Genomic DNA, 20886 nt, shown 5'->3' with positions numbered 1-20886 from the left:
CCAAACCAATGCACAATGATATACTGTAGATTTACAGTGGTTACTGGCTTAGCTAACCCTCCTTGTGGGGTAGAAAATCTCATAGTTTAGCTGCACTAAACTTCAACATGAACTGGATCTGGCTCAAAATCCCATGCTTAACAATGAGTGGCAGTTCACTGCTGACCTTCCATGGAGTCTTTCTGGCCTATGTAAATATTGCTGTTGGTGTCGGGCAGACTGATGAATTGGAACAAGACAGGCTAAAATACACTTTCAAAATTTGACCAGGACAAAATAAATTTAAAATATGTGGCTTAAATAGAGCTGCTCAAACAAAACCCATAGAATGCTTGTATTTGAATTGAATGGCTTGGCCCCTCCCTCAGATACCCATCACAGAAATACATGTTGTAGGGCTATTATACATGAAAACTAGCTGAGCTATTTTCTGTGAGTGAACCTAGTTTTTAACCCCATATGAGCATGACAGAAAGAAACCAATAACATGATACATCCAAGACAAAAATGCTTCATTTTTTTTAATCACAGACGTATCTGACAAGGCTAGCTGTCTGTCTTTCATGGGAATCATCTTTCCCAGTCCAAGATGTTGATTTCCTGCTTAATAATTTGAATATTCTGTACTCACCAACTTCCCAGAGTAACGTTGCTCTTTAATTTGAACAAAGTTGTGTCTTACAGACAGGATCACCGGTTTATTGATGATCTTGCTGCTAGCATGTGGCATTGCAATTTTAGGAGAGGGAATGGGACAGTATTTATTATTCAAAATATAGGTAATGAGGAACTGAGTGGCACAGTAGGTCAGTGTGATGTCCTTTCACCTTGGGACTGGGAAGAAAAGTTTTCTTTCGTCAACAGCTGTAACAATATAAAAGAAAGAAATTTGCGTAGGTTCAACCCAGTGCCAAGTGCAAAACCATCATGTGGCAAGGATTGGCAGTCTCGCTTGGAGTGGCCACGAGTGTGGTGCAGTAGTTGGGGGGATGCTTCACAGGTTGGGGTTGATGCAGATTCCTGGAGGGAGCATTATTCAGTTACTTGAGTCTAAAAGAACCCTTTTACACATTCTGACTTTAGAATCATAATAAACAGCAAGATACAAAATGATAGTTTCAAATAACCTATCACTGTAACAAGACGGTTCAAAGCTACAACAGCATAGAAACTGCTTCTGGTTTGTGTGGTTCTATTTAGCTGTCAGATCCTACTGTTAAGAACTGTACACCCCTCTTGTGTTTTATGCATGGCAATTCGTTGGCCATTTAAAAAAAAACTAACAACATACTCAGTGCACTTTACAGGCAAGTATTTGCTGGAGACAGCTATAGAAAGCCTCCTTAAGAAACTTCTGACACATTTGTTTGAACATTTTCACCAACCCATTGGACCTGCCACAGCTACAAAGCCCCTGGTTCAATGTTAAGTGTACCTGTCGTGGACAGCTCTTCATTTCAGCTCCTGAATAATAGTACATGATAATTTATCCGATTTAAATTAAGCTTTCAAATTAAAAAGCTTGGATCCTTTCCAACAGCATTTAGCTTTCGTGCCCACCCTTTTGCATCAAATGAAAACAGACTATGCCTGTTCAAATAAATTAAAAACTACAAGTTAAATGTATAAAAATAATTTCAATCTTTAACCTGTAAAATCTATTTGAATACACATTACAAATTTGTACATAACAGGCTAAACAAAACTGATCCACACCACATCAATTCTGAATTCACTAGATAAGGTATCAAATCATTTATAGAAAGAGTGAGCTGAACATTTATAATAAAGGAAATGTATACACAAACCTTCGGAAATGCTGGACATCATGGCAGAAATTTTGCATGAATTAGTATGCATAAGCTCAACTGAAAAATCCTTGTCATGCCTTTACGGAACTTAGAACGTACACTCCTGTTATTAGGGCTAACATATTAATGAACTGTGCTAATTATGCCTCATTTGCATAAGGAAATTAACATGAATTAGAAGCAATATTTTCCTCTATAATATGCAAAATGCAAATCCTTTATAAAACTTCAACAGTATAATTGTAATGTCATGAGAGAACAGATTAATGATTTATGCTAATTAGTTAACATTTCATATAGATATTAGCTTAGTTACAAAACTGACTTTCTCCTATAATTCTAAAATGCCAAGTCTGATCTTTATGAAACTTAGGGGTGTAATTGTTATTCATTAGGGAGGATGTATTAATGTATTATGCTAATTGAACCTAATTTACAAATGAGGTTAATTACAAATCAACTTTTCCTGTAACTCAAAACCTAGAAGTCCTGGCTTGAAATGTTGAGAATAGAGGTAAGGCCACAATGGACCTAACTTTAGGGTATAGAATACAGTAGAATGCAACAGAAAGTAGAAACATGCAAGAAAAACAACTGTTCAGTCATGTATGAACCCTAACTCACGGAGTTAAAAGGTACACTAGGGCAGCATGCCATCCTATTGTGTGGCTTCAATGCCCTATAAATGCCAGTCCCTATGCCATTTCTTCCTGTTATTTTATTCTAGTGTAACAAGAAAATAGCAACATCAGCCACATAATAAGAAAGTGATTCTTCGGGGGGAATTTTAACCCCCCCCCCCCCCCACAAAATGGACAGGAGAGGGTTGGGTAGGGGGTGGTGGGGGTTAAGTCGGCAAATTTGCAAAACCTGACCCCCTAACCTGCCGCGAACGCACCTGCTTCCGTTTTAACCACGTCCAAGTAACCCGCTCTAGAGGGGCGGGTTTGCAATTATAATATGTAAATGAAGCTCCATTCCTGATATTTTGGCAGTGATTTAAATTTAAGGCTGGCTGGATGGGTTTCCAATGCTCGGGAAACTCGGCAGCCAAAGGACGGTGGGAGCAGCCGGATCCAGCAAGTAAATGCTTTTTATAGCACTACTTGTGGGCCAGGAGGAGCTAGAATGCTCCCCCCACCCACCCCCCTCCCCCCCATGGCCCCTCAAGCAAATCTTATGCCGAGATTGGCCGGCCCACTGCCGCACCCACCGACCCCCACCCCCCACCTGCGATGTTCCTGGTTGCCGGGGACCGTCCCGAACTGTCCCCGACTGCAGTCTTCTACTACTGGCTTTCCAGGCGGCAGCCAACCAGCCTGTCAATTTGGCCAGCTGCCGGGCGGGAAACAGAATTAAAAAAATGAGGTCCTGCCGTTAAATTCGGCAGGTCATCCATGTTCCCGGCATTCCCCCCGGAGACACGCCCGCCCGCTCCCTCCCCGGAAATATCGGGGCCTTTGTTTTTTCCCTTCTTTTAACTGTCTAATTTGGAAAATGTTATTAGCTCTTGTATGATTGTTTACAAACATTAGCTGGTGATCCAATAAATTGGTGTAAAACCCCCAAATGTGAACAAACTTAACATAAAGATCATAAATGGTTATAATTTATATTACAACTGAGACCATGCAGTTGCTTTTCAAAAACAGTCTGTATGCCATAATTGTGCTCTGCTGGCACAACTATTTAACTAACAGTTTCCCATTTAGGCAATACACTCGATAAATTAAACTAGATGTTAGAACATAGAACTGAAGAGGTTATCCCCAGATAGTCATTAAGTGCATAACAATCCTACCAGGGCTCTATAGATACTTCCACACTAAATGCTCAAAGTTGCTAAGACAAGTAAAAGGCAGATTTGGTCCCAGTTAAATCGGGGCAAAGTGCTCAGACTTAGGATTTGCAGTCGCTGACAAGTGCGAGGACTACGGGCTTGCTTCTAACTGAGGAGCTGGATCAAACAGTACCTCATACCGCACTAATATCAAAAAATAACAAACAAGTTCCAGTTCAATGCCAAAAATATCAGGAAAAATAATTTTAAAAGTTAAATGGCATCTTAAACCTTTCTTTTTGCCTTTTACAGAGAGTTTCAGTAAGATTTACACAGCTTTCTTTTTTCTCTTGAAGTTGCAAGCATTTGCTTCACGGGCACACTTTTCGAACACTGCAGCTCCCAGGATTAAACTGGCGACATTTCTACTTCAAGTGAAGGACACTTTCATGTTTCTGTATTACACAAACTCCCTCCTTCCATAATCTGGATGTCCAACACCTCTCATTCTTAGTGGGAGGCAAAAGGAAAGTAGGAGGGTAGCGAACTGTGGATGTTAAAACGTTAATTGTTGACAGCCAGTCTGGCCAGCGAGCTCTTTGTAATGAATGGATTGGGACCAAGACTTTGAGCATCAAAGCCATGGATAGGGCAGGAAATGGGAGACTGGATCACACCCAGTCCGAGGGCTGCAACAGAGGCTCACAAAGGCCACAATTGGCTGGTAGGCTATATAATGAGTACCCCTGCTGTAGACTTCCCTTCCCTTTTAAGCATGTTCTGGAAAGAGCCTAGTACATGAAATCCTTAAACGGTGTCTTACAGCAGCAAACATAAATTTTATTGTCGTGAATTATTGCTGAGTAGTATAATCAATCGCACTTGTGCAAAGAGGAGTGCTCTGTGCCTCTGTACGTCTATAAAATTCTGCTTTATTATCCTCCTGCCTTCGATCTCTGCTGATGGCGCTCTTGAACCATCTGATTCATCTTCCTTCCCTCCCTGAGGAGAAGCAACTGTGGCGGGCACATGACATAACCAGTATCCAAAACTGATTTGTTCCTTCCTCGATAGCACAGTTGAGATGGGAACCTGTTGCCTGGCTAATCCCAAGGTAAAAACCACATCCCACCACCATTAGAGTATCAACATGCTCCATCGTTGCATTTCTTCCCAATTGTGGTTTTTTAAAATAAAATTCAACATCAAAAAAGGTACAAAAATAAAAATGCTTTTACATTACCGGGATGGGAAAGCATGTGTGCTTTAAACACTCCACTGGACATTTGAGAGTGAAATAACTAATGTCACTTTTTTGAAAACACCAGTACATTATCACACATTTAGAAACAGTATTAAATTGCAACAATCAAAGATAAAGCAGATATTTGATACTTTATTTAATTTCTATTTGTTTCTCATTTAAATTAGAATAGGATTAAAATATAATAAAAGGGAAAAGAGTACAAGTGTCGTACCTGCTTAGTGATAGACAAAGCGTCATCCTGCTCTGTCAGACCGCCAGTTTCCATTGTACATCACTGAAAGAAAAAGTTTGATCTGCCTTATCGCATACTGGGGAACAAAACAAAAAGAATGAATTTAGTTCGAAGAATATAGTAACATAAAATTACTTTGGTTAACCTGGTTCTAAAACGTATGGTTGCATAAATGTCTTATGTACCATTGCACTGAATAATTTGAAAACATTCTCATGCATACAAATTCTCAAGAAATACTTGTCCATCAGTTGTTCAGTTATGTGAACGAGGCCTTCTGATACAAAACATAAGCCGAAGTGTGTTAAGACATAAATTAGCGATTGTGACTGAATTTAATTAGTTGAATATTTATGAAGCCGAATTTCCTGAACTTTTCCCCTGAAAAATGCCTATACCCCAGGCACAAAGGTCAGGAAAATGGGGACGGAGACCCAACATTTTGGGTTTCCGCCCTTTACACTGCCCCAGGATTTTTAGGGTTCCCCCAAGGAAACCAGCAGTCTGAGCCTGTATTAGGCAGAGACAAAGCATACCAATGTAGTAGAAGATCGAGATCTGAACTACCATTGGCCTCTTTTGACCCATCAGGCCCCAATCCCCACATGTTCCTGCCCATTAATCTCCTCCCCCAAACTGTCTGCACTCTCTTTTTTTGCCTTCAAAGGTGCCACCACCACCACTTTCCCCAACATCATCCAGTTCCCATCTTTATGTTCTTGCCTTAAAGCATTTAAATATAAATTTTCTGTTTCTAAAAATGGGTGGAAAATCACAGACTGGCGGTGCACAAATTATCCTGATTATGTATTCCCAGTGTGTGCTAGCAGTCCTCAAGCATTTTTCCCCACCATGGATCTTAGACTAACTTCCCCATAATTACTAGTTTTGTTTCTTACTGCTTTTTAAAAGATTTATTGGAACTACATTTGCCATCGTCCAGTCCTTCTCCAGTACCTATAAAGCTCTCAAAAATATCAACCAAAGCAACGCTAATTTCCTCCTTTAATTCCATGGGAATTCTATGATCTATCCTGTCTGCTCCAGGAATGTTGTAGATATTTAATCCTTTCAGTTTTTGCATCACATTCTTTACCAACTTCTACATGTGCTATAGATTGCTTAACCCCATTTACTAGGACCAGAAATTGTCTATACTCCTCTAAAGTGATGTGAAGAATCCATTCAATATATCTGCTGTATCCTGACCATCCGTAATAGTTTTACCTAATGTGTCCTTTAACTGATCCAACTGCTCATCCACCTTCCTTCTATTAAAGTAATTTTAAAACCTTTTTGGGACCCTCCTACTGCCCCCTGTAATTTGTCTATATTTTCTAATACTTTCTTTAGTTCCTTTGTTAGAAAGAAGACTTGTATTTCTATAGCGCCTTTCACGACCTCAGAACATCCCAAAGCGCATTACAGCCAATGAAGTACTTTTGAAGTGTAGTCACTGTTGCAATGTAGGAAACACGGCAGCCAGTTTGAGCACAGCAAGCTCCCACAAACAGCGATGTGATGATGACCAGATCGTCTGTTTTAGGGATGTTGATTGAGGGATAAACATTGGCCACAACACCGGGGAGAACTCCCCTGCTCTTCTGCAAAATAGAGCTGTGGGATCTTTTACATCCACCTGAGAGGGCAGACGGGGCCTCGGTTTAACATCACATCGAAAGACGGCACTTCCGATAGTGTAGCATTCCCTCAGCACTGCACTGGAGTGTCAGCCTGGATTTTTGTGCTCAACTCCCTGGAGTGGGACTTGAACCCACAACCTTCTGACTCAGAGGCAAGAGTGCTGCCCACTGAGCCACAGCGGACACGAATCCTGTCTATTTTTGTTACCTTGCATTTTTTTTGCAAAGTAATTTACTTGTTTTTATGTTCCTTCTAATCTCTTTATTAAATCACTGCAATCTATGCTTTTTTTCTAATTACGTTTTACTACAGAATTATTTTTCTTCCTCAGTGTGCAATAGTCTTAAACACATTTCATTTTCCTTCGGTTCTATTTTTAAGTCTGGTTGCCCAATATTGCCTAAGACGTCTCATTAAATCGGCTTTTTCTTCAATTTGATCGTGGGATGTGGGTGATGCTGGCAAGGCCACATTTATTGCCCATCCCGAGTTGTCCGGAGAAGTTGAACGGCTGCAGTCCTTGTGCTGCTGGTGTTCCCACGATGGTCGGGAATTCCAGGATTCTGATCCAGCAACGATGAAGGAACTGTAACATATGTCGAAGACAGGATGGTTTGTGACTTGGAAGGGATATTGGAGATGATGGCATTCCCATGGAGTTGCTACTCTTGTCCTAGGTAGTAGAGGAGAGATTGGGTCGATTGGGCTTGTACTCGCTGGAGTTTAGAAGAATGAGAGGGGATCTCATTGAAACTTAGAAAATTCTAACAGGACTAGACAGACTAGATGCAGGAAGGATGTTCCCGATGGCGGGGGAGTCCAGAACCAGGGGTCACAGTCTAAGGATAAGGGGTAAGCCATTTAGGACTGAGATGAGGAGGAATTTCTTCACCCAGAGAGTGGTGAACCTGTGGAATTCTCTACCACAGAAGGCAGTGGAGGCCAATTCATTAAATATATTCAAAAAGGAGTTAGATATATTTCTTAAGGCTAAAGGGATCAAGGGATATGGGAAGAAAGCAGGGACAGGGTACTGAATTTGGATGATCAGCCATGATCTCATTGAATGGCGGAGCAGGCTCGAGGGGCCGAATGGCCTATTCCTGCTCCTATCTTCTATGTTTCTATGTAAGTCATGGGGGAATGGGAGGTGCTGTCAAAATAAGCTTGGCGAGTTGCAGCAGTGCATCCTCTAGATAGTACATACTGTAACCACAGTGCAGAGAGTGGGCGCCGAGTCCAGTGTTACAGGTGCTGATCAAGTGCACTGCTCTATCCAAAATGCTACTGAGCATTATTGTAGCTGGACCCATCCAGGCAAGTGGTGGTGCCATTGAGGTCAGTGAGAGGTGGTTCTGCCTTTTCTTGTTAGAGATGGTCATTGCTTGGCACTTACGTGACGCAAATGTTATGTGCCACTTGTCACCCAAAGCCTGGATGTTGTACATGTCCTGCTGTAGGTTGGCATTGTCTTCTTCATTATCAGAGGGGTTATGAATGAAGCACCAATCATTAGCAAACAATCTGACTCCTGACATAATGTCGCAGGGAACGTCATTGATGAAGCAGCTGAAACTAGTTGGACTGAGGACACTGTCCTGAGGAAATCTTGCAATAATGCCGTGGGGCATCAATGATTGACTTTCGGTAACCACGCCATCTTTCTGTGCATCAGGGATGACTTCAGCCACTGGAAGGCTTTACCTTGATGTCACTATTGATGACTCTTTCCATCACTTTCCTGACGATTGGGACTTGGCTCATAGCTCATTAACTGGATTCGATTTGTTGGGGTCGATTTTCCCGAACCTGTCAGGAAGGCGGCGGGACTTCAACTTTCGGGTTTTAGATCCGCCTACTTCGACGCCGGCCAATCCGGGCGATTTTCCCTTGATTGACCTTGTTGAGCCCGCCCAGCGGGCTCAGCAGGCCAATTAAGGGCTACCCGGCAACAGGTGACGTCACAGACTGCAATTTCATCTGTCAAGAGTTCTTGACAGATGAAATATCAGTGTTTCACAGCTGTTTGAAGCTGTGAAACACTGACAGTCTGACTTCTAACATGAGTCCTTCTGCACAGACTCACTTAGAAATCTCATCAGCACTCAAAGCTGAAGGCTGTCACTTTTCACAGATCGCAGCCGTTCAGCTTTAAGTGCCGGCTGAATGATGAGCTCCCGACTGCTACAGGAAGAAAGGCTGTTAAGGTAAGTAAAAGTTCTTTACACACTTTAGACACACCAAACACACTTACCTTTGCACTCATGCACCCATCACTCACCTGAACACCGACATCGCGACCCCTCCAACCCGACGGCCCGCCTGGTCTAACCTGGCGTGGTTTGGAGTCGTCGGGAATCCCACACGAAACCCCTCAAAATAGGGATTAGGCTAAAAACTGCCTGTTAACTACCTGTTAACAGGCAGTTAATTGGCACTAATCCCTTCCCGCCTGGTTTCGGCGGGTCCCAGTGCGGGGCGGGTACCCGCCGCCCCTGAAAGTTGCGTGGGGCGGGGTTTTGGGCGGGATGGTGTCGGAACCCCCGAATTCGGGATTTTTCCCCCCCCACACGCCTGAAACCCCGCCTGACGGCTCCAGGAAAATCTAGCCCGTTGTGTTTTTTTGTGGATAGGACACACCTGGGCAATGTTCCATGTGGTCAGGTAAATGCCAGTGCCACTGGAACAGCTGGTTCTGGTACAAGTCTTCAGCACTACAGGTAAAATGTTGTCAGGGCCTTTGCTGATGTCACAATACAGGCATCCTGGGAAAACTAAAAGGGTTAATCCTTATACAAAAAGAAAATACTGCAGATGCTGGAAATCTGAAATAAAAACAGGAAATGCTGGAGACACTCAGCAGGTCAGGGCAGCATCTGTAGAGAGAGAAAGAGTTAACGTTTCAGGTCGAAGACCTTTCGTCAGAACTGGAAAAAAGCAGGAAATGGAACAGATTTTTAAGCAAGTGTAGGGGCTGGGAAAGGGGGGGGGGGATGAAAGAACAAAAGGGAAGTTCTGTGATAGGATAGAAGGCAGGAGAGATTGAGAGACATTAAGAGATATTCAAGGCAAAAGGGGATGGTGATGGGACAGGTTAAGAAACAAAGGATGGCTCTGGATGAAGTGTGAATTGCGCTGGCAGAATGAAAGACAGCTGCCCTGTGGGAGAGAAGAACAGAAGGCCAAACAAAAAGTGTGGAAAAAATATATATATATGGTAGGGGCCGAGGTTATGATCTGAAATTGTTGAACTCAATGTTGAGTCCAGAGGGCTGTAGAGTGGCTAATCAAAAGATGAGGTGCTGTTCCTCGAGCTTACGCTGAGCTTCCGTGGAACAATGCAAGAGCCCGAGTGCAGTGAGGTCCGAGTGGGAGTGGGGCGGTGAATTAAAGTGACAGGCCACCAGAAGCTCAGGGTCCCCCTTACGGACTGAACGGAGGTGTTCTGCAAAGCGGTCACCCAATCTGCGTTTGGTCTCCCTAATGTAGAGGAGACCACATTGTGAGCAGCGAATACAGTATACTAGATTGCAAGAAGTACAAGTAAATCGCTGTTTCACCTGGAAGGGGTGTTTGGGGCCCTGGACAGTGGGAAGGGGGGAGGTATAAGGGCATGTGTTGCATCTCCTGCGCTTGCACGGGAAGGTGCCGGGCGAAGGGGAAGGGGTGTTGGGGGCGATAGAGGAGTGGACTAGGGTGTCTCGGAGGGAGCGGTCCCTACAGAATGCTGAAAGGGGAGGTGAGGGGAAGATGTGTTTGGTGGTGGGGTCACGCTGGAGATGGCGGAAAATGATCCACTGAATGTGGAGGCTGGTGGGGTGAAGGGTGAGGACAAGGGGAACCCTATCGTGGTTCCGGGAGGGAGGGGCAGGGGTGAGGGCAGAAGTGCGGGAGATAGAACGGACACGGTCGAGGGCTGTGTCAACCACTGTAGAGGGGAATCCTCAGTTGAGGAAAAAGGAAGACATGTCGAAAGCACTGATATGGAAGGTGGCATCGTCAGAGCAGATGCGGCAGAGACGGAGAAACTGGGAGAATGGAATAGAGTCCTTACAGGAGGCGGGGTGGGAGGAAGTGTAGTCCAGGTAGCTGTGGGAGTCAGTGGGCTTGTAGTGAATGTTTGTCAATAACCTATCCCCAGAAATGGAGACAGAGAAGTTGAGGAAGGGAAGGGAAGAGTCGGAGATGAACCATGTGAAGGTGAGGGAAGGGTGGAAATTGGAGGCAAAGTGAATGAAATTGTCTAGTTCAGAGCGAGAGCAGGAAACGGCACCGATACAGTCATCAATGTATCGGAAAAAGAGGTGAGGGAGGGGACCCGAGTAGGACTGGAACAAACAGTGTTCAAAATATCCCACGAAAAGGCAGGCATAGCTAGGACCCATGCGGGTTCCCATAGCTACACCTTTAATTTGGAGGAATTGAGTGGAGTTAATGGAGAAGTTGTTCAATGTGAGAACAAGTTCAGCCAGGCGGAAGAGTGTGGTGCTGGATGGGGACTGGTTGGGCCTCTGTTCAAGGAAGAAGCGGAGTGCCTTCAGGCCATCCTGGTGGGGGATGGAGGTGTAGAGGGATTGTACGTCCATGGTGAAAAGGAGGCGGTTGGGGCCAGGAAACTGGACACTGTTAAAGTGGCGGAGTGCGTCCGAAGAGTCGCGGATGTAGGTGGGAAGAGACTGGACAAGGGGAGAAGCAAGAGTCGAGATAGGAAGAGATAAGTTCCGTGGGGCAAGAACAGGCTGAAACGATGGGTCTACCAGGGCAGTCCTGTTTGTGGATCTTGGGAAGGAGGTAGAAGCGGGCTGTGCGGGGTTGGGGAACTATGAGGTTGGTGGCCGCGGGGGGGAAGATCTCCAGAGGAGATGAGGTCAGTGACAGTCTTGGAAACGGTGGCTTGATGTTCGGTAGTGGGGTCATGGTCCAGGTGGAGGTAGGAGGAGGTGTCGGAGAGTTGGGGTTCAGCTTCCGCTAGGTAGAGGTCAGTGCGCCAAACAACAACAGCACCACCCTTGTCAGCAGGTTTAATGACAATGTCAGGGTTGGATCGGAGAGAACGGAGTGCTGCAAGTTCAGAGGGAGGTAGGTTGGAGTGAGTGAGGGGAGCAGAGAAATGGAGACGGCCGATGTCACGGCGGCAGTTAGCGATGAAAAGATCTAGAGAGGGTAAGAGGCCAGGGGGTTAATCCTTGCTTGGGAAATCTGAGACACAAAGGATGTGCACATTCTAGTATCACCAGGTATTTCCAATCAACACTGGTGCTAGCTTCAGATAAGGCTAACAAGCTACAAAGAACTTTAAATAACTCCAATAGCAGAAAAAATATCTATCGTATCGTGATTTAAGCAGCGAGCAGAGGAAAGGAGTGCTCGCCTTCATCAAACTCATTCAAATCTGGCAATGTTCGTTTCTGGTACACGTTTTTCGAGTTGTGACTGAATTGACCATCTTGGTTGGTCACTTATAGTCATGTCCACGAAGGGGGATTTCCATTGTGATACACATAAAGTACTTAATGTCACAATTCCCCAACCAAAACAAGAAGGTTTTCAGATGGGCTAAAAGGTTGATGGACGTGGTAAAAGACTTTTGGAAACAAGCTTCCAAAAGATGAGGAAGTGTTAAGAGTAGAAGTCGAAAGGTTAAGAAAGCTTGGGGGAAAAATTCAGTCTCGCCCCGTTTGGGACGCCATTATCGGCCGTGCGCAAAGTTTAGCGCCTGGCGCTAATTGTCGCCTCCGACAGCAAACTTGGCTTTTATCGCCCCGGAGGTGATTGGAGCGCTAAATCAGGCGCTTCACACCTGTCTTAAGGCGCAAAGGCCGAGGAGCGAGGCGCTACCTCAGAGCGCTGGCGAAGCAAGGAAGGGCAAATCAAAATGAACCTGCAAAGTGCTGCTCAGTACTCAAAACTCCTTCACACAGCGTTGAATCTCTCCAGAAGTCTCTCTCTCTCTCTCAGAATGCGTGGTGCAAAAATGTCACACCAAAAAAAGGCAGGAAGTGGTCGCCTTTAAATAGCGCTCCCCCAGTCCCTTTCTGACAGTAAAATGCCCCCCTCAACCTGTTGCTGCTAGCAGCAGGCGGTAAGGCAGGGGGCGCCACTCAATATCAGGTCCGGGGCGCTACCGGGACGTTGCGCACTCGACTGACGTCACGATCTGCCGGCGCAGGAGATCGTGGCGGTAGTGCTTAGTGCCGCCGCCAAATGTCTAGTTAATTTCGCGAGCGGCGCAAACATCGCCGCACCCGGGTGCGAGTTGCTTTGCGCCCCATTAGCGCCCTCTTAAGGCGCTAACGGGAGGCGCAAACAACTGAACTTTTCCCCCCTTGTATTCAATCAAACGGAAGTAAACTAGCAAAGTGAAACCCAACTGATAGTTAATAAGAGTTTCTGCGAGCAGAGAGTAAAGCAACAGGATAACTTCATGGAGAAATAACATACGTGTAAGGTTGCCAAAAGTGAAGCCAAACGTCCTAGAGGAAGACACCATAGCAACCAGTCTACTACAAAGGATGAGACTATATACCTTGTGCTCATGTTCACAAAGGGACAGCCCTGGCATCGGAAACACTCCAGTAATACATTAAATAGACACTAAACCTAACTTTGTTAAACTGTACTGTAATCTTGGAAATTGTATGTAACTGTTATTCAGTTATTAAGAAAACCCCTGCTAATGCTGAGATTTTGTGATACACTTAAATTACTGCTGTGTATATGATTTAGACTGTTGATGTTTCGAACATTTCCAATTACTTTATGCAATCCTCAACATTTAGACTATGATGGTTCTAAAGAAAGAAAGAAAAAACTTGCCTTAAAACATTTAAGTATAAATTTAACATCTCATCCGAAAGATGGCACCTCCGACTGCACTCTCTGTACTGCTCTGAAGTGTCAGCCTGGATTATGTGCTCAAGTCTCTGGAGTGGAACTTAAACCCCCGAACTTCTGACTCAGAGACGAGAGTGCTACCACTGAGCCACATCATTAACAATAGATGTTGTTAAATAAAGTAGTGTTAGTTAATGCATTTGTGTCCAACTGCATCTTGATGACTCTGGCAAGCAGCTGTTAATTACACTTCATTCAGGGGCGTACTGCGGTCCGGTTGTGATTAAATGATTTGCAACAACAACTTGCATTTATATACTGTCTTTAATGTAGAAAGACGTCCCGAGGCCCCGGACAGAAGCGTAATCAGATTAAAGAAAAGGTTGCCCAGCTGATGAAAAAGATATTAGGAGGAGTGACCAAATGTTTGGTCAAAGAGATGGAGAATTTTAAGTCCAATCTTAAGGGGGGAGAGGGAGGTGGAGAGACGGAGGGATTTAGTGAGAGAATTCCAAAGTGCGGGGCCTCGACGGTTGCCAATAGTGGGGCGAAGGGAGGGGGGTGCACAAGAAGCCAGAGTCAGAGGAATGAAGAGTCTGAGGTGGGAGGTTGGAGGAGGCTACAGAGATAGGGAGGGGCAAGGCCATGTAGCGATTTCAACACAAAGATAAGAATTTTAAATTGGAAGGATTGGGGGACCATGAGTCAATGTAAGTCAGCAAGCAGAGGGGTGATGAGTGAACGGGACTTGGTGCGGGATAGGATACAGGCAGCAGAATTTTGGACGAGCTGCAGTTTACTGAGGGTGGAGGATAGAAGACTGGCCAAAAGAGAATTGGAATGGTGAGGTGATAAAGGCAAGGGTGAGAATTTTAGCATCAGGTGAGCTGAGGCAGAGGTGGAGACGGGCAATGTTACCGAGCTGGAAGAAGGCAGTCTTTGTGATGGAGTATATAGGTTCCAAAGCTAATCTCGGGACACCAAGATTACAAACAGTCTGATTCAGCCTGAGACAGTGGCCGGGGAGGGGGATACAATTGGTAGTGAGGGTACAGAGCTTGTGGCGGGGACCAAAGACACTGGCTCCAGTTTTCCCAAGGTATAACGAGAAGAAATTACAGATCATCCATGACTGGATATCAGACTAGCAATCTGACAATACAGAGACAGTAGAGGGGTCGAGATAGGTGGTGTAGAGCTGGGTGCTGTCAGCATACATATGGAAACTGACCCCATGACTACAGATGATGTCGCCAAAGGTTGGCATGTAGGTGAGGAAGAGGAAAAGGTCAAGAATAGATCCTTGGGGGACTCGAGGTAACGGTGCGAGGACGGGAAGAGAAGCCATTCCTGGAGATGCTTTGGCCACGATCAGATGACTAAGAGTGGAACTAAACTGTGGGTAATCCCACTGAGCTGGATAACAGAGAAAAGACATTGGAAGAGGATGGTGTGGTCAACTGTGCCAAAGACTACAGAGAGGTCGAGAAGGCATAATGTACCACGGTCACTGTCACAGAGTATGTCATTTCAGTAGGGACGGAAACCAGATTCAAGAGATTCAAATTTATATTGAAATATGTACTATAGTCCAAAACCGCACAAATTTAGGCCTCTTATAAACCTTTGCCATGAATGGAAGATCCCAATGTAACCTCCGAATGTGTATGTGTTAGGAAAAAAGGGAGAAAAGATTTGTCTGATACTCTTAACTAATATAGATTACATATTGGGATGTCAGATACAATTATTTCTTACATACTGGGTCAAATTTAACAATTCATCCATCTTAGACTCGGAACAGAGGAATGTACAGGACCAGAAAAAAACATTTCAATTAATCTGAATGTTATAAATCTCATCATTCATCAAGAAACTACTCATGAAATAACGCTGGACGGCCAGCTGGTGGCGCCGTCCAAGGAGTATAAATACTCGGGCATGGGCCCAGCTTTCCAGGGACATTTTGTAAGACAAGGAACTAGTGAAGTACAACTAGACCTCCATGTTCTGAAACAAGTTGATTAAAGCCTTGTTTTATACTCAAACCAAGTGTGTAGTGAGTTTTATTACGTCAATGGCCATACGAACATAAGAATTAGGAGCATGAGTCGGCCATACGGCCCTTCGAGCCTGCTCCGCCATTCAATAAGATCATGGCTGATCTTCGACCTCAACCCCACTTTCCTTCCCACCCGATCCCTTGATTCCCCTAGAGTCCAAAAATCTATCGATCTCAGCCTTGAATATACTCAACGACTGAGCCTCCACAGCCCTTTGGGGTAGAAAATTCCAAAGATTCTGAGTGAAGAAATTCCTCCTCATCTCAGTCTTAAATGACCGACCACTTACCCTGAAACTGTGACCCCTGGTTCTAGACTCTCCAGCCAGGGGAAACAACCTCTCAGCATCTACCCTGTCAATCCCCTTCAGTATCTTGTATGTTTCAATTAGATCACTTCTCATTCTTCTAAACTCCAGAGAGTATCGGCCCAATCTACACAATCTCTCATCATAGGACAACCCTCTCATCCTAGGGATCAATCTAGTCATGAGTTTATTACCAGGCCGCACAGGCTCAGGGTATGTGGATTCCTGTTGAGTCCACTAGTCTCATCAATCGTTTGGAATTAACAGCACTGTTGGCCTGGTACAGAACAAGTAGGTGCATTTCTGGACAGACAACACCATGGTTGTCTGGTAGGTAAACAGGCTTGATCTGGATGTGATCCAACTTGTTCAGTGGCACCTGAACCACAACAACACCATTGATACATCAAGGTAGACAACACAACAGTAGACACTCTCAACAGTCTGATGTGGATGAGGAAGAGGACAGGGGGTAAGGATAGATTTCATGAGTGACAGATCCGCATTGAGGTAGTCCAGGACATGGGGTCACCCAAAGATCATAGGAACAAAGAAACAGGAAGAAGCCATTCAGCCTCTCAAGCCTGTTCCACCATTCAATCAGATCATGGCTGAAATAGTGGGCAGACACGGCATGGTGCCTTACTAGTTTAAAACCCACACTTCTGTTACTATCAGACAACAGGCCTATACGCTCATTGAAACTTATAAAATTCTAACAGGACTAGACAGACTAGATGCAGGAAGGATGTTCCTGATGGCGGGGGAGTCCAGAACCAAGGGTCACAGTCTAAGGATAAGGGGTAAGCCATTTAGGACTGAGATGAGGAGGAATTTCTTCACCCAGAGAGTGGTGAACCTGTGGAATTCTCTACCACAGAAGGCAGTTGAGGCCAATTCATTAAATATATTCAAGAAGGAGTTAGATATATTTCTTAAGGCTAAAGGGATCAAGGGATATGGGGGAAGGCAGGGACAGGGTACTGAATATGGATGATCAGCCCTGATCTCATAGAATGGCAAAGCAGGCTCGAGGGGCCGAATGGCCTACTCCTGCTCCTATCTTCTATGTTTCTATGTAACACATATCTTTAAGCTTGTGTATGTCACATAAAAGATTTTTTTTAAACTATTACATCATATTACTTCACCAATACCCGTGGTAGGATGTTGTCACGAGTAGTAAACAACTCAGGAGCCACAAGGCAACACTACAGATATGACTATATACACAACATTTTTGCTTTACAATCAACATTCGAATAATGAATCTGTAAAATAAATCTAATTAGAATACCACAGAGCACTGATTCTTGGCCTCTAGCCCGTTAATAACGTTTCTGAAGCCTGATTTACGGTTCAACATGAAGGTGTTTGTGAGCACATATGAATCCAAGATATATATTCACGATACAAAAAAGGCTGCAAATAATTTTTTCCCCCTGGAAGAAAATTGCTATGTCTATCTTACGATTTAAAGGCTCCCGCAACCAACCCCGGATGTGTAACAGGTTATTAGATTGAAAACCTCACCCATCGAGAAAATATGAAAAGGTTTAAAAGAAAGCTTTCTAGAAGGAAAAATGAAATACCTGCATTTCTCTTCAATCCAGTCCGCCAATGAATGGTGGCTACTATGTGATGAACAAGACGGTCCAGGATTCACAAACTGAAGTTAATCTTAATAGGTCATTTCCTGTTGCTATCATACAGGCAAAAATACTAGCTTTGGCCAAACTGATTAAGATTAGTATACTACTTCACTCAAAATGAATTTAAATAATAATTTAAACTCTTCAGTGGACTGTATCCACAACACTCTGCTGAAATGATCCACACCAGATCACCACTTACTGGGAAAAGAGATCATGTAAGGGACAATGTTCCTTTTTTTGTCATGTAGTGACATGAGATGCAGCGATCCTTCCCCCTCCCTCCCCCACCGCCTTTTCTGTCAGTTTGTTTTCTCTCAGCTTGGGGGATTTAAAGGACTCACACCCTTGAATGCGGTCAACCAGGGTTCCACCAGCTCCGTTTACAACAGTATCAACCTGCCATGGATCGATAGATAGCACCTGACATTGCTCCAAGCTCTACAGCAGCCACTAAAGTAGCACAAACATTCCAAAAGTAAAAGCAGGAAGCGGGATTCTTTAGCCATCCGCTCCGACGAGATATCGGCATCAAAAGTGGATCAATGCTCTTGCATCACAGATGAGAATATCCTGACATCAGATCCATTAGCTGCTTTCTCATGCCAAAGAGCTCCTCAGTTGGAGGCCCTTGCCAAGACTCTCACTGACTCCTTCAGCAAGCTGTTTTTACCTTTGGTCGAAGTTCTGTTACAGCAAGAAGCCATCGTCACCCTGGATACCAGAGCACAGGCTAGTTACATGCCTTGGGGTTTGCCTTAGACCGACAGCACCAGCTCTAGAATGTTTCTCCTCTAATATCTATATTGGCTCTATCCAAATGAACACGGCCTCCCTTTGAACTCATGGACACATATGCTTTGAAATTTATGTGAAAGATTGCAATCCTTGTGGCCCTGGTTTCCACATAACAGATTATTGAGATTCAAACACTAGTTATCGAGTATCCTTAACAAGTTTAGCATTTCCAGGTGGTTTCTCATTTTTAAACTAGGAAATTAGTTTTTGTCCAGTTAGAGTCTAATAGGGTTCCCCACCATGTTGAATTCCAAGTTAAATAAATCATGTAGATGTAACCGATTATTTGTCTCCTACAGTTCCAATACATCAGATAAAATAATCATTAAGTTACAGCTTGCTTACAGCATTTTACATTGCTGCCACCTTGCTGGCAAGAATTCCCAAAGAAGAGAGGAAATCCATTCTATCTGATCTACCATATCTACTGCCTGGATAGCACTGAAGCAGGTTACCATTAATGGTATCTAGCAAGCTACAAACGGGAGTAATCCACATACAGTACATTCATTAAGCACTACTGCCTGCATTGAGCCAGGGATTTCTCTGCCTTTGGTCAAGTAGTCTTATCAGCTGGAGTTACTTTGTCTTCACTTGCCCACTTCCTAACCCTGCACTACTTTCAAAATACTGGCCAATGTTTACCCCTGAACCAACATCACTAATACAGATGATCTGGTCATTATCACATTGCTGTTTGTGGGAGCTTGCTGTGCACTAATTGGCTGCCGCGTTTCCTACATTACAACAGTGACTATTCAAAAAGAACTTCATTGGCTGTAAAGCGTTTGGGACGTCCTGAGGTTATGAAAGGCACTATAGAAATGCAAGTCTTTCTTTCTTTTTACTTTGATAGGCTGCATTGTAAAGGATGTAATCCACTGAATAGAGACTGCCTGCCTTCGATCGCCTTCATCTTTTAGAAAGCATCCTTCACATACCTAACTCCCACCCGCTCTTACTCGGAAATTCCTTCCTCCTTAATAGTGTGTTAAAACAAACTGACAGCAAAGGGCTGGTTGACCCTTTGATGGTGTGTAGGCCAAGGATCATGCAAACACAACAGCTGATGGGAAATTACCCCATACATGATCCTCTTATCCATTAGTGTGAACCCAGTGCAGATCACCACAACAGCATATGGAGGACTGCAGAGCACCACAACAAACTCCATACACTGGAAGCAAATGCCTCTTCACAGTCTGCTCAGAACTTAAAAGTTGCTTAATTCCAGTGAACTAACAATTCAATTTTTGCACTAATTTCCTACTTTGCACTATCTTGCGCCGTGTCAATCAAATTATTAGACAATTCGATCTTTCTCCGAGTGCAAAAGAGGACTTAAGTGATCAGCAGACTGGACTAGTCACAATTTCCTGCTGTAAGATTTTTTTTTAAAGTAGCTCGGCTTTGACCGTTAGAATCTTGGCGCATGCGCGGCGGGCCACCTGCCCGCGGAAGCTTTCGCCCTCATTATTAAAATATTATTAATTTTTTTATTATTGAAAGAGTAGTGGGGGGATGGAATAAGATTTGGGGCCAAACGGCGGCGCTTCTGCTCCACAGCAACACACCAAGCGGCCGATTTGCCCGAGAAGAATCGGCGCCTTCTGTCAGGCGCCATAAATTTATAAATTATGCTAATGGCGGAGAAAATCCAAATGAGGCGACAGAACCTCCGTCCTCCTCTACTTCTCACGCATTTATCTCCCAGATAATATATATATATTTAAAAAAAACCCGCTCACTCCCACAGCTCCACCCAGCATTGCCTGCGCCTACTTACCGTTATTTATTAACGCTTCAGCTTCAGTAAAGTGCCTCGGAAACTCTCTCTTCTTTTTGACCAGCTTGTTTGCCAACAATTTTTTTTTGTTTGGAGCAAAGTTACAGGGGGGAAAAAAAGTCAAAAGAGTTTTCTTTTTAAATTAATTCGAACGGCAAATACCGGTTAACGAAGGGACATTTACATCGATTAAAAAACGGGCCTTGAGAAATATCTCCATTTTTCTTTTATTTCTTCACAGTTTCTCCCCCTACACACACAATTTTAGGGAGGCTCCTAAAACTCTTAAGGAAATTGTCTTGCCGAGCTGCCTTTGTGATTTTAAAAAGAACCCAAGCGGCTTCGATAAACATTGCTCGTTAGCACTACGTTATGAACATAATTTATGCAAGGCGAGTCTGCATACGGCAAAAAATATGTTGATGTTGTCTTTCCCATCCGCGGTGCCAGATGGCGAGCTTTCCTTCTTAAAGAGACACCGCCGATAACCTACGGTTCCAGTAGCATAGTGGTTATGTTACATGGACAAGTAATACACTTAGAACCATCGAAAGACGTGAGTTCAAATCCCACCACGGACAGTTAGGAAAATGCAGTTAATTAAATTCCACATAGTACTGGTGATCATAAAACTTTAATTCTGATGTCCTCCATGTGACTCCAGACAATGTGGTTCACTGAAATGCCAGCCACTCAGTTGTACTCAAACCAC

The 20886-nt window shown here is 44.1% G+C and overlaps 1 protein-coding gene across 1 annotated transcript in view; it reads right to left on the bottom strand.

Moving 5' to 3' along the window:
* Positions 1-20645, bottom strand: part of pou6f1 (POU class 6 homeobox 1) — a 159237-nt gene extending 138592 nt beyond the window's left edge. The window contains exons 1-2 of the mRNA XM_085972615.1: positions 20175-20645; positions 5070-5166 (exon numbers count right to left, since the gene is read on the bottom strand). Of these exons, the coding sequence (XP_085828741.1) occupies positions 5070-5123 (54 nt within the window). The 5' untranslated portion in view covers positions 5124-5166; positions 20175-20645. The remainder of the gene's footprint in view (positions 1-5069; positions 5167-20174) is intronic.
* Positions 20646-20886: the final 241 nt, after the last annotated feature.

The sequence above is a fragment of the Somniosus microcephalus genome, chromosome 33, assembly GCF_052327205.1.
Source record: "Somniosus microcephalus isolate GS21.2 chromosome 33, FLI_Smic_1.0, whole genome shotgun sequence".
Lineage (NCBI taxonomy): Eukaryota > Metazoa > Chordata > Chondrichthyes > Squaliformes > Somniosidae > Somniosus > Somniosus microcephalus.
The sequence above is the reverse complement of the archived record's forward strand: the minus strand, read 5'-3'. Positions and strand labels throughout refer to the sequence as shown.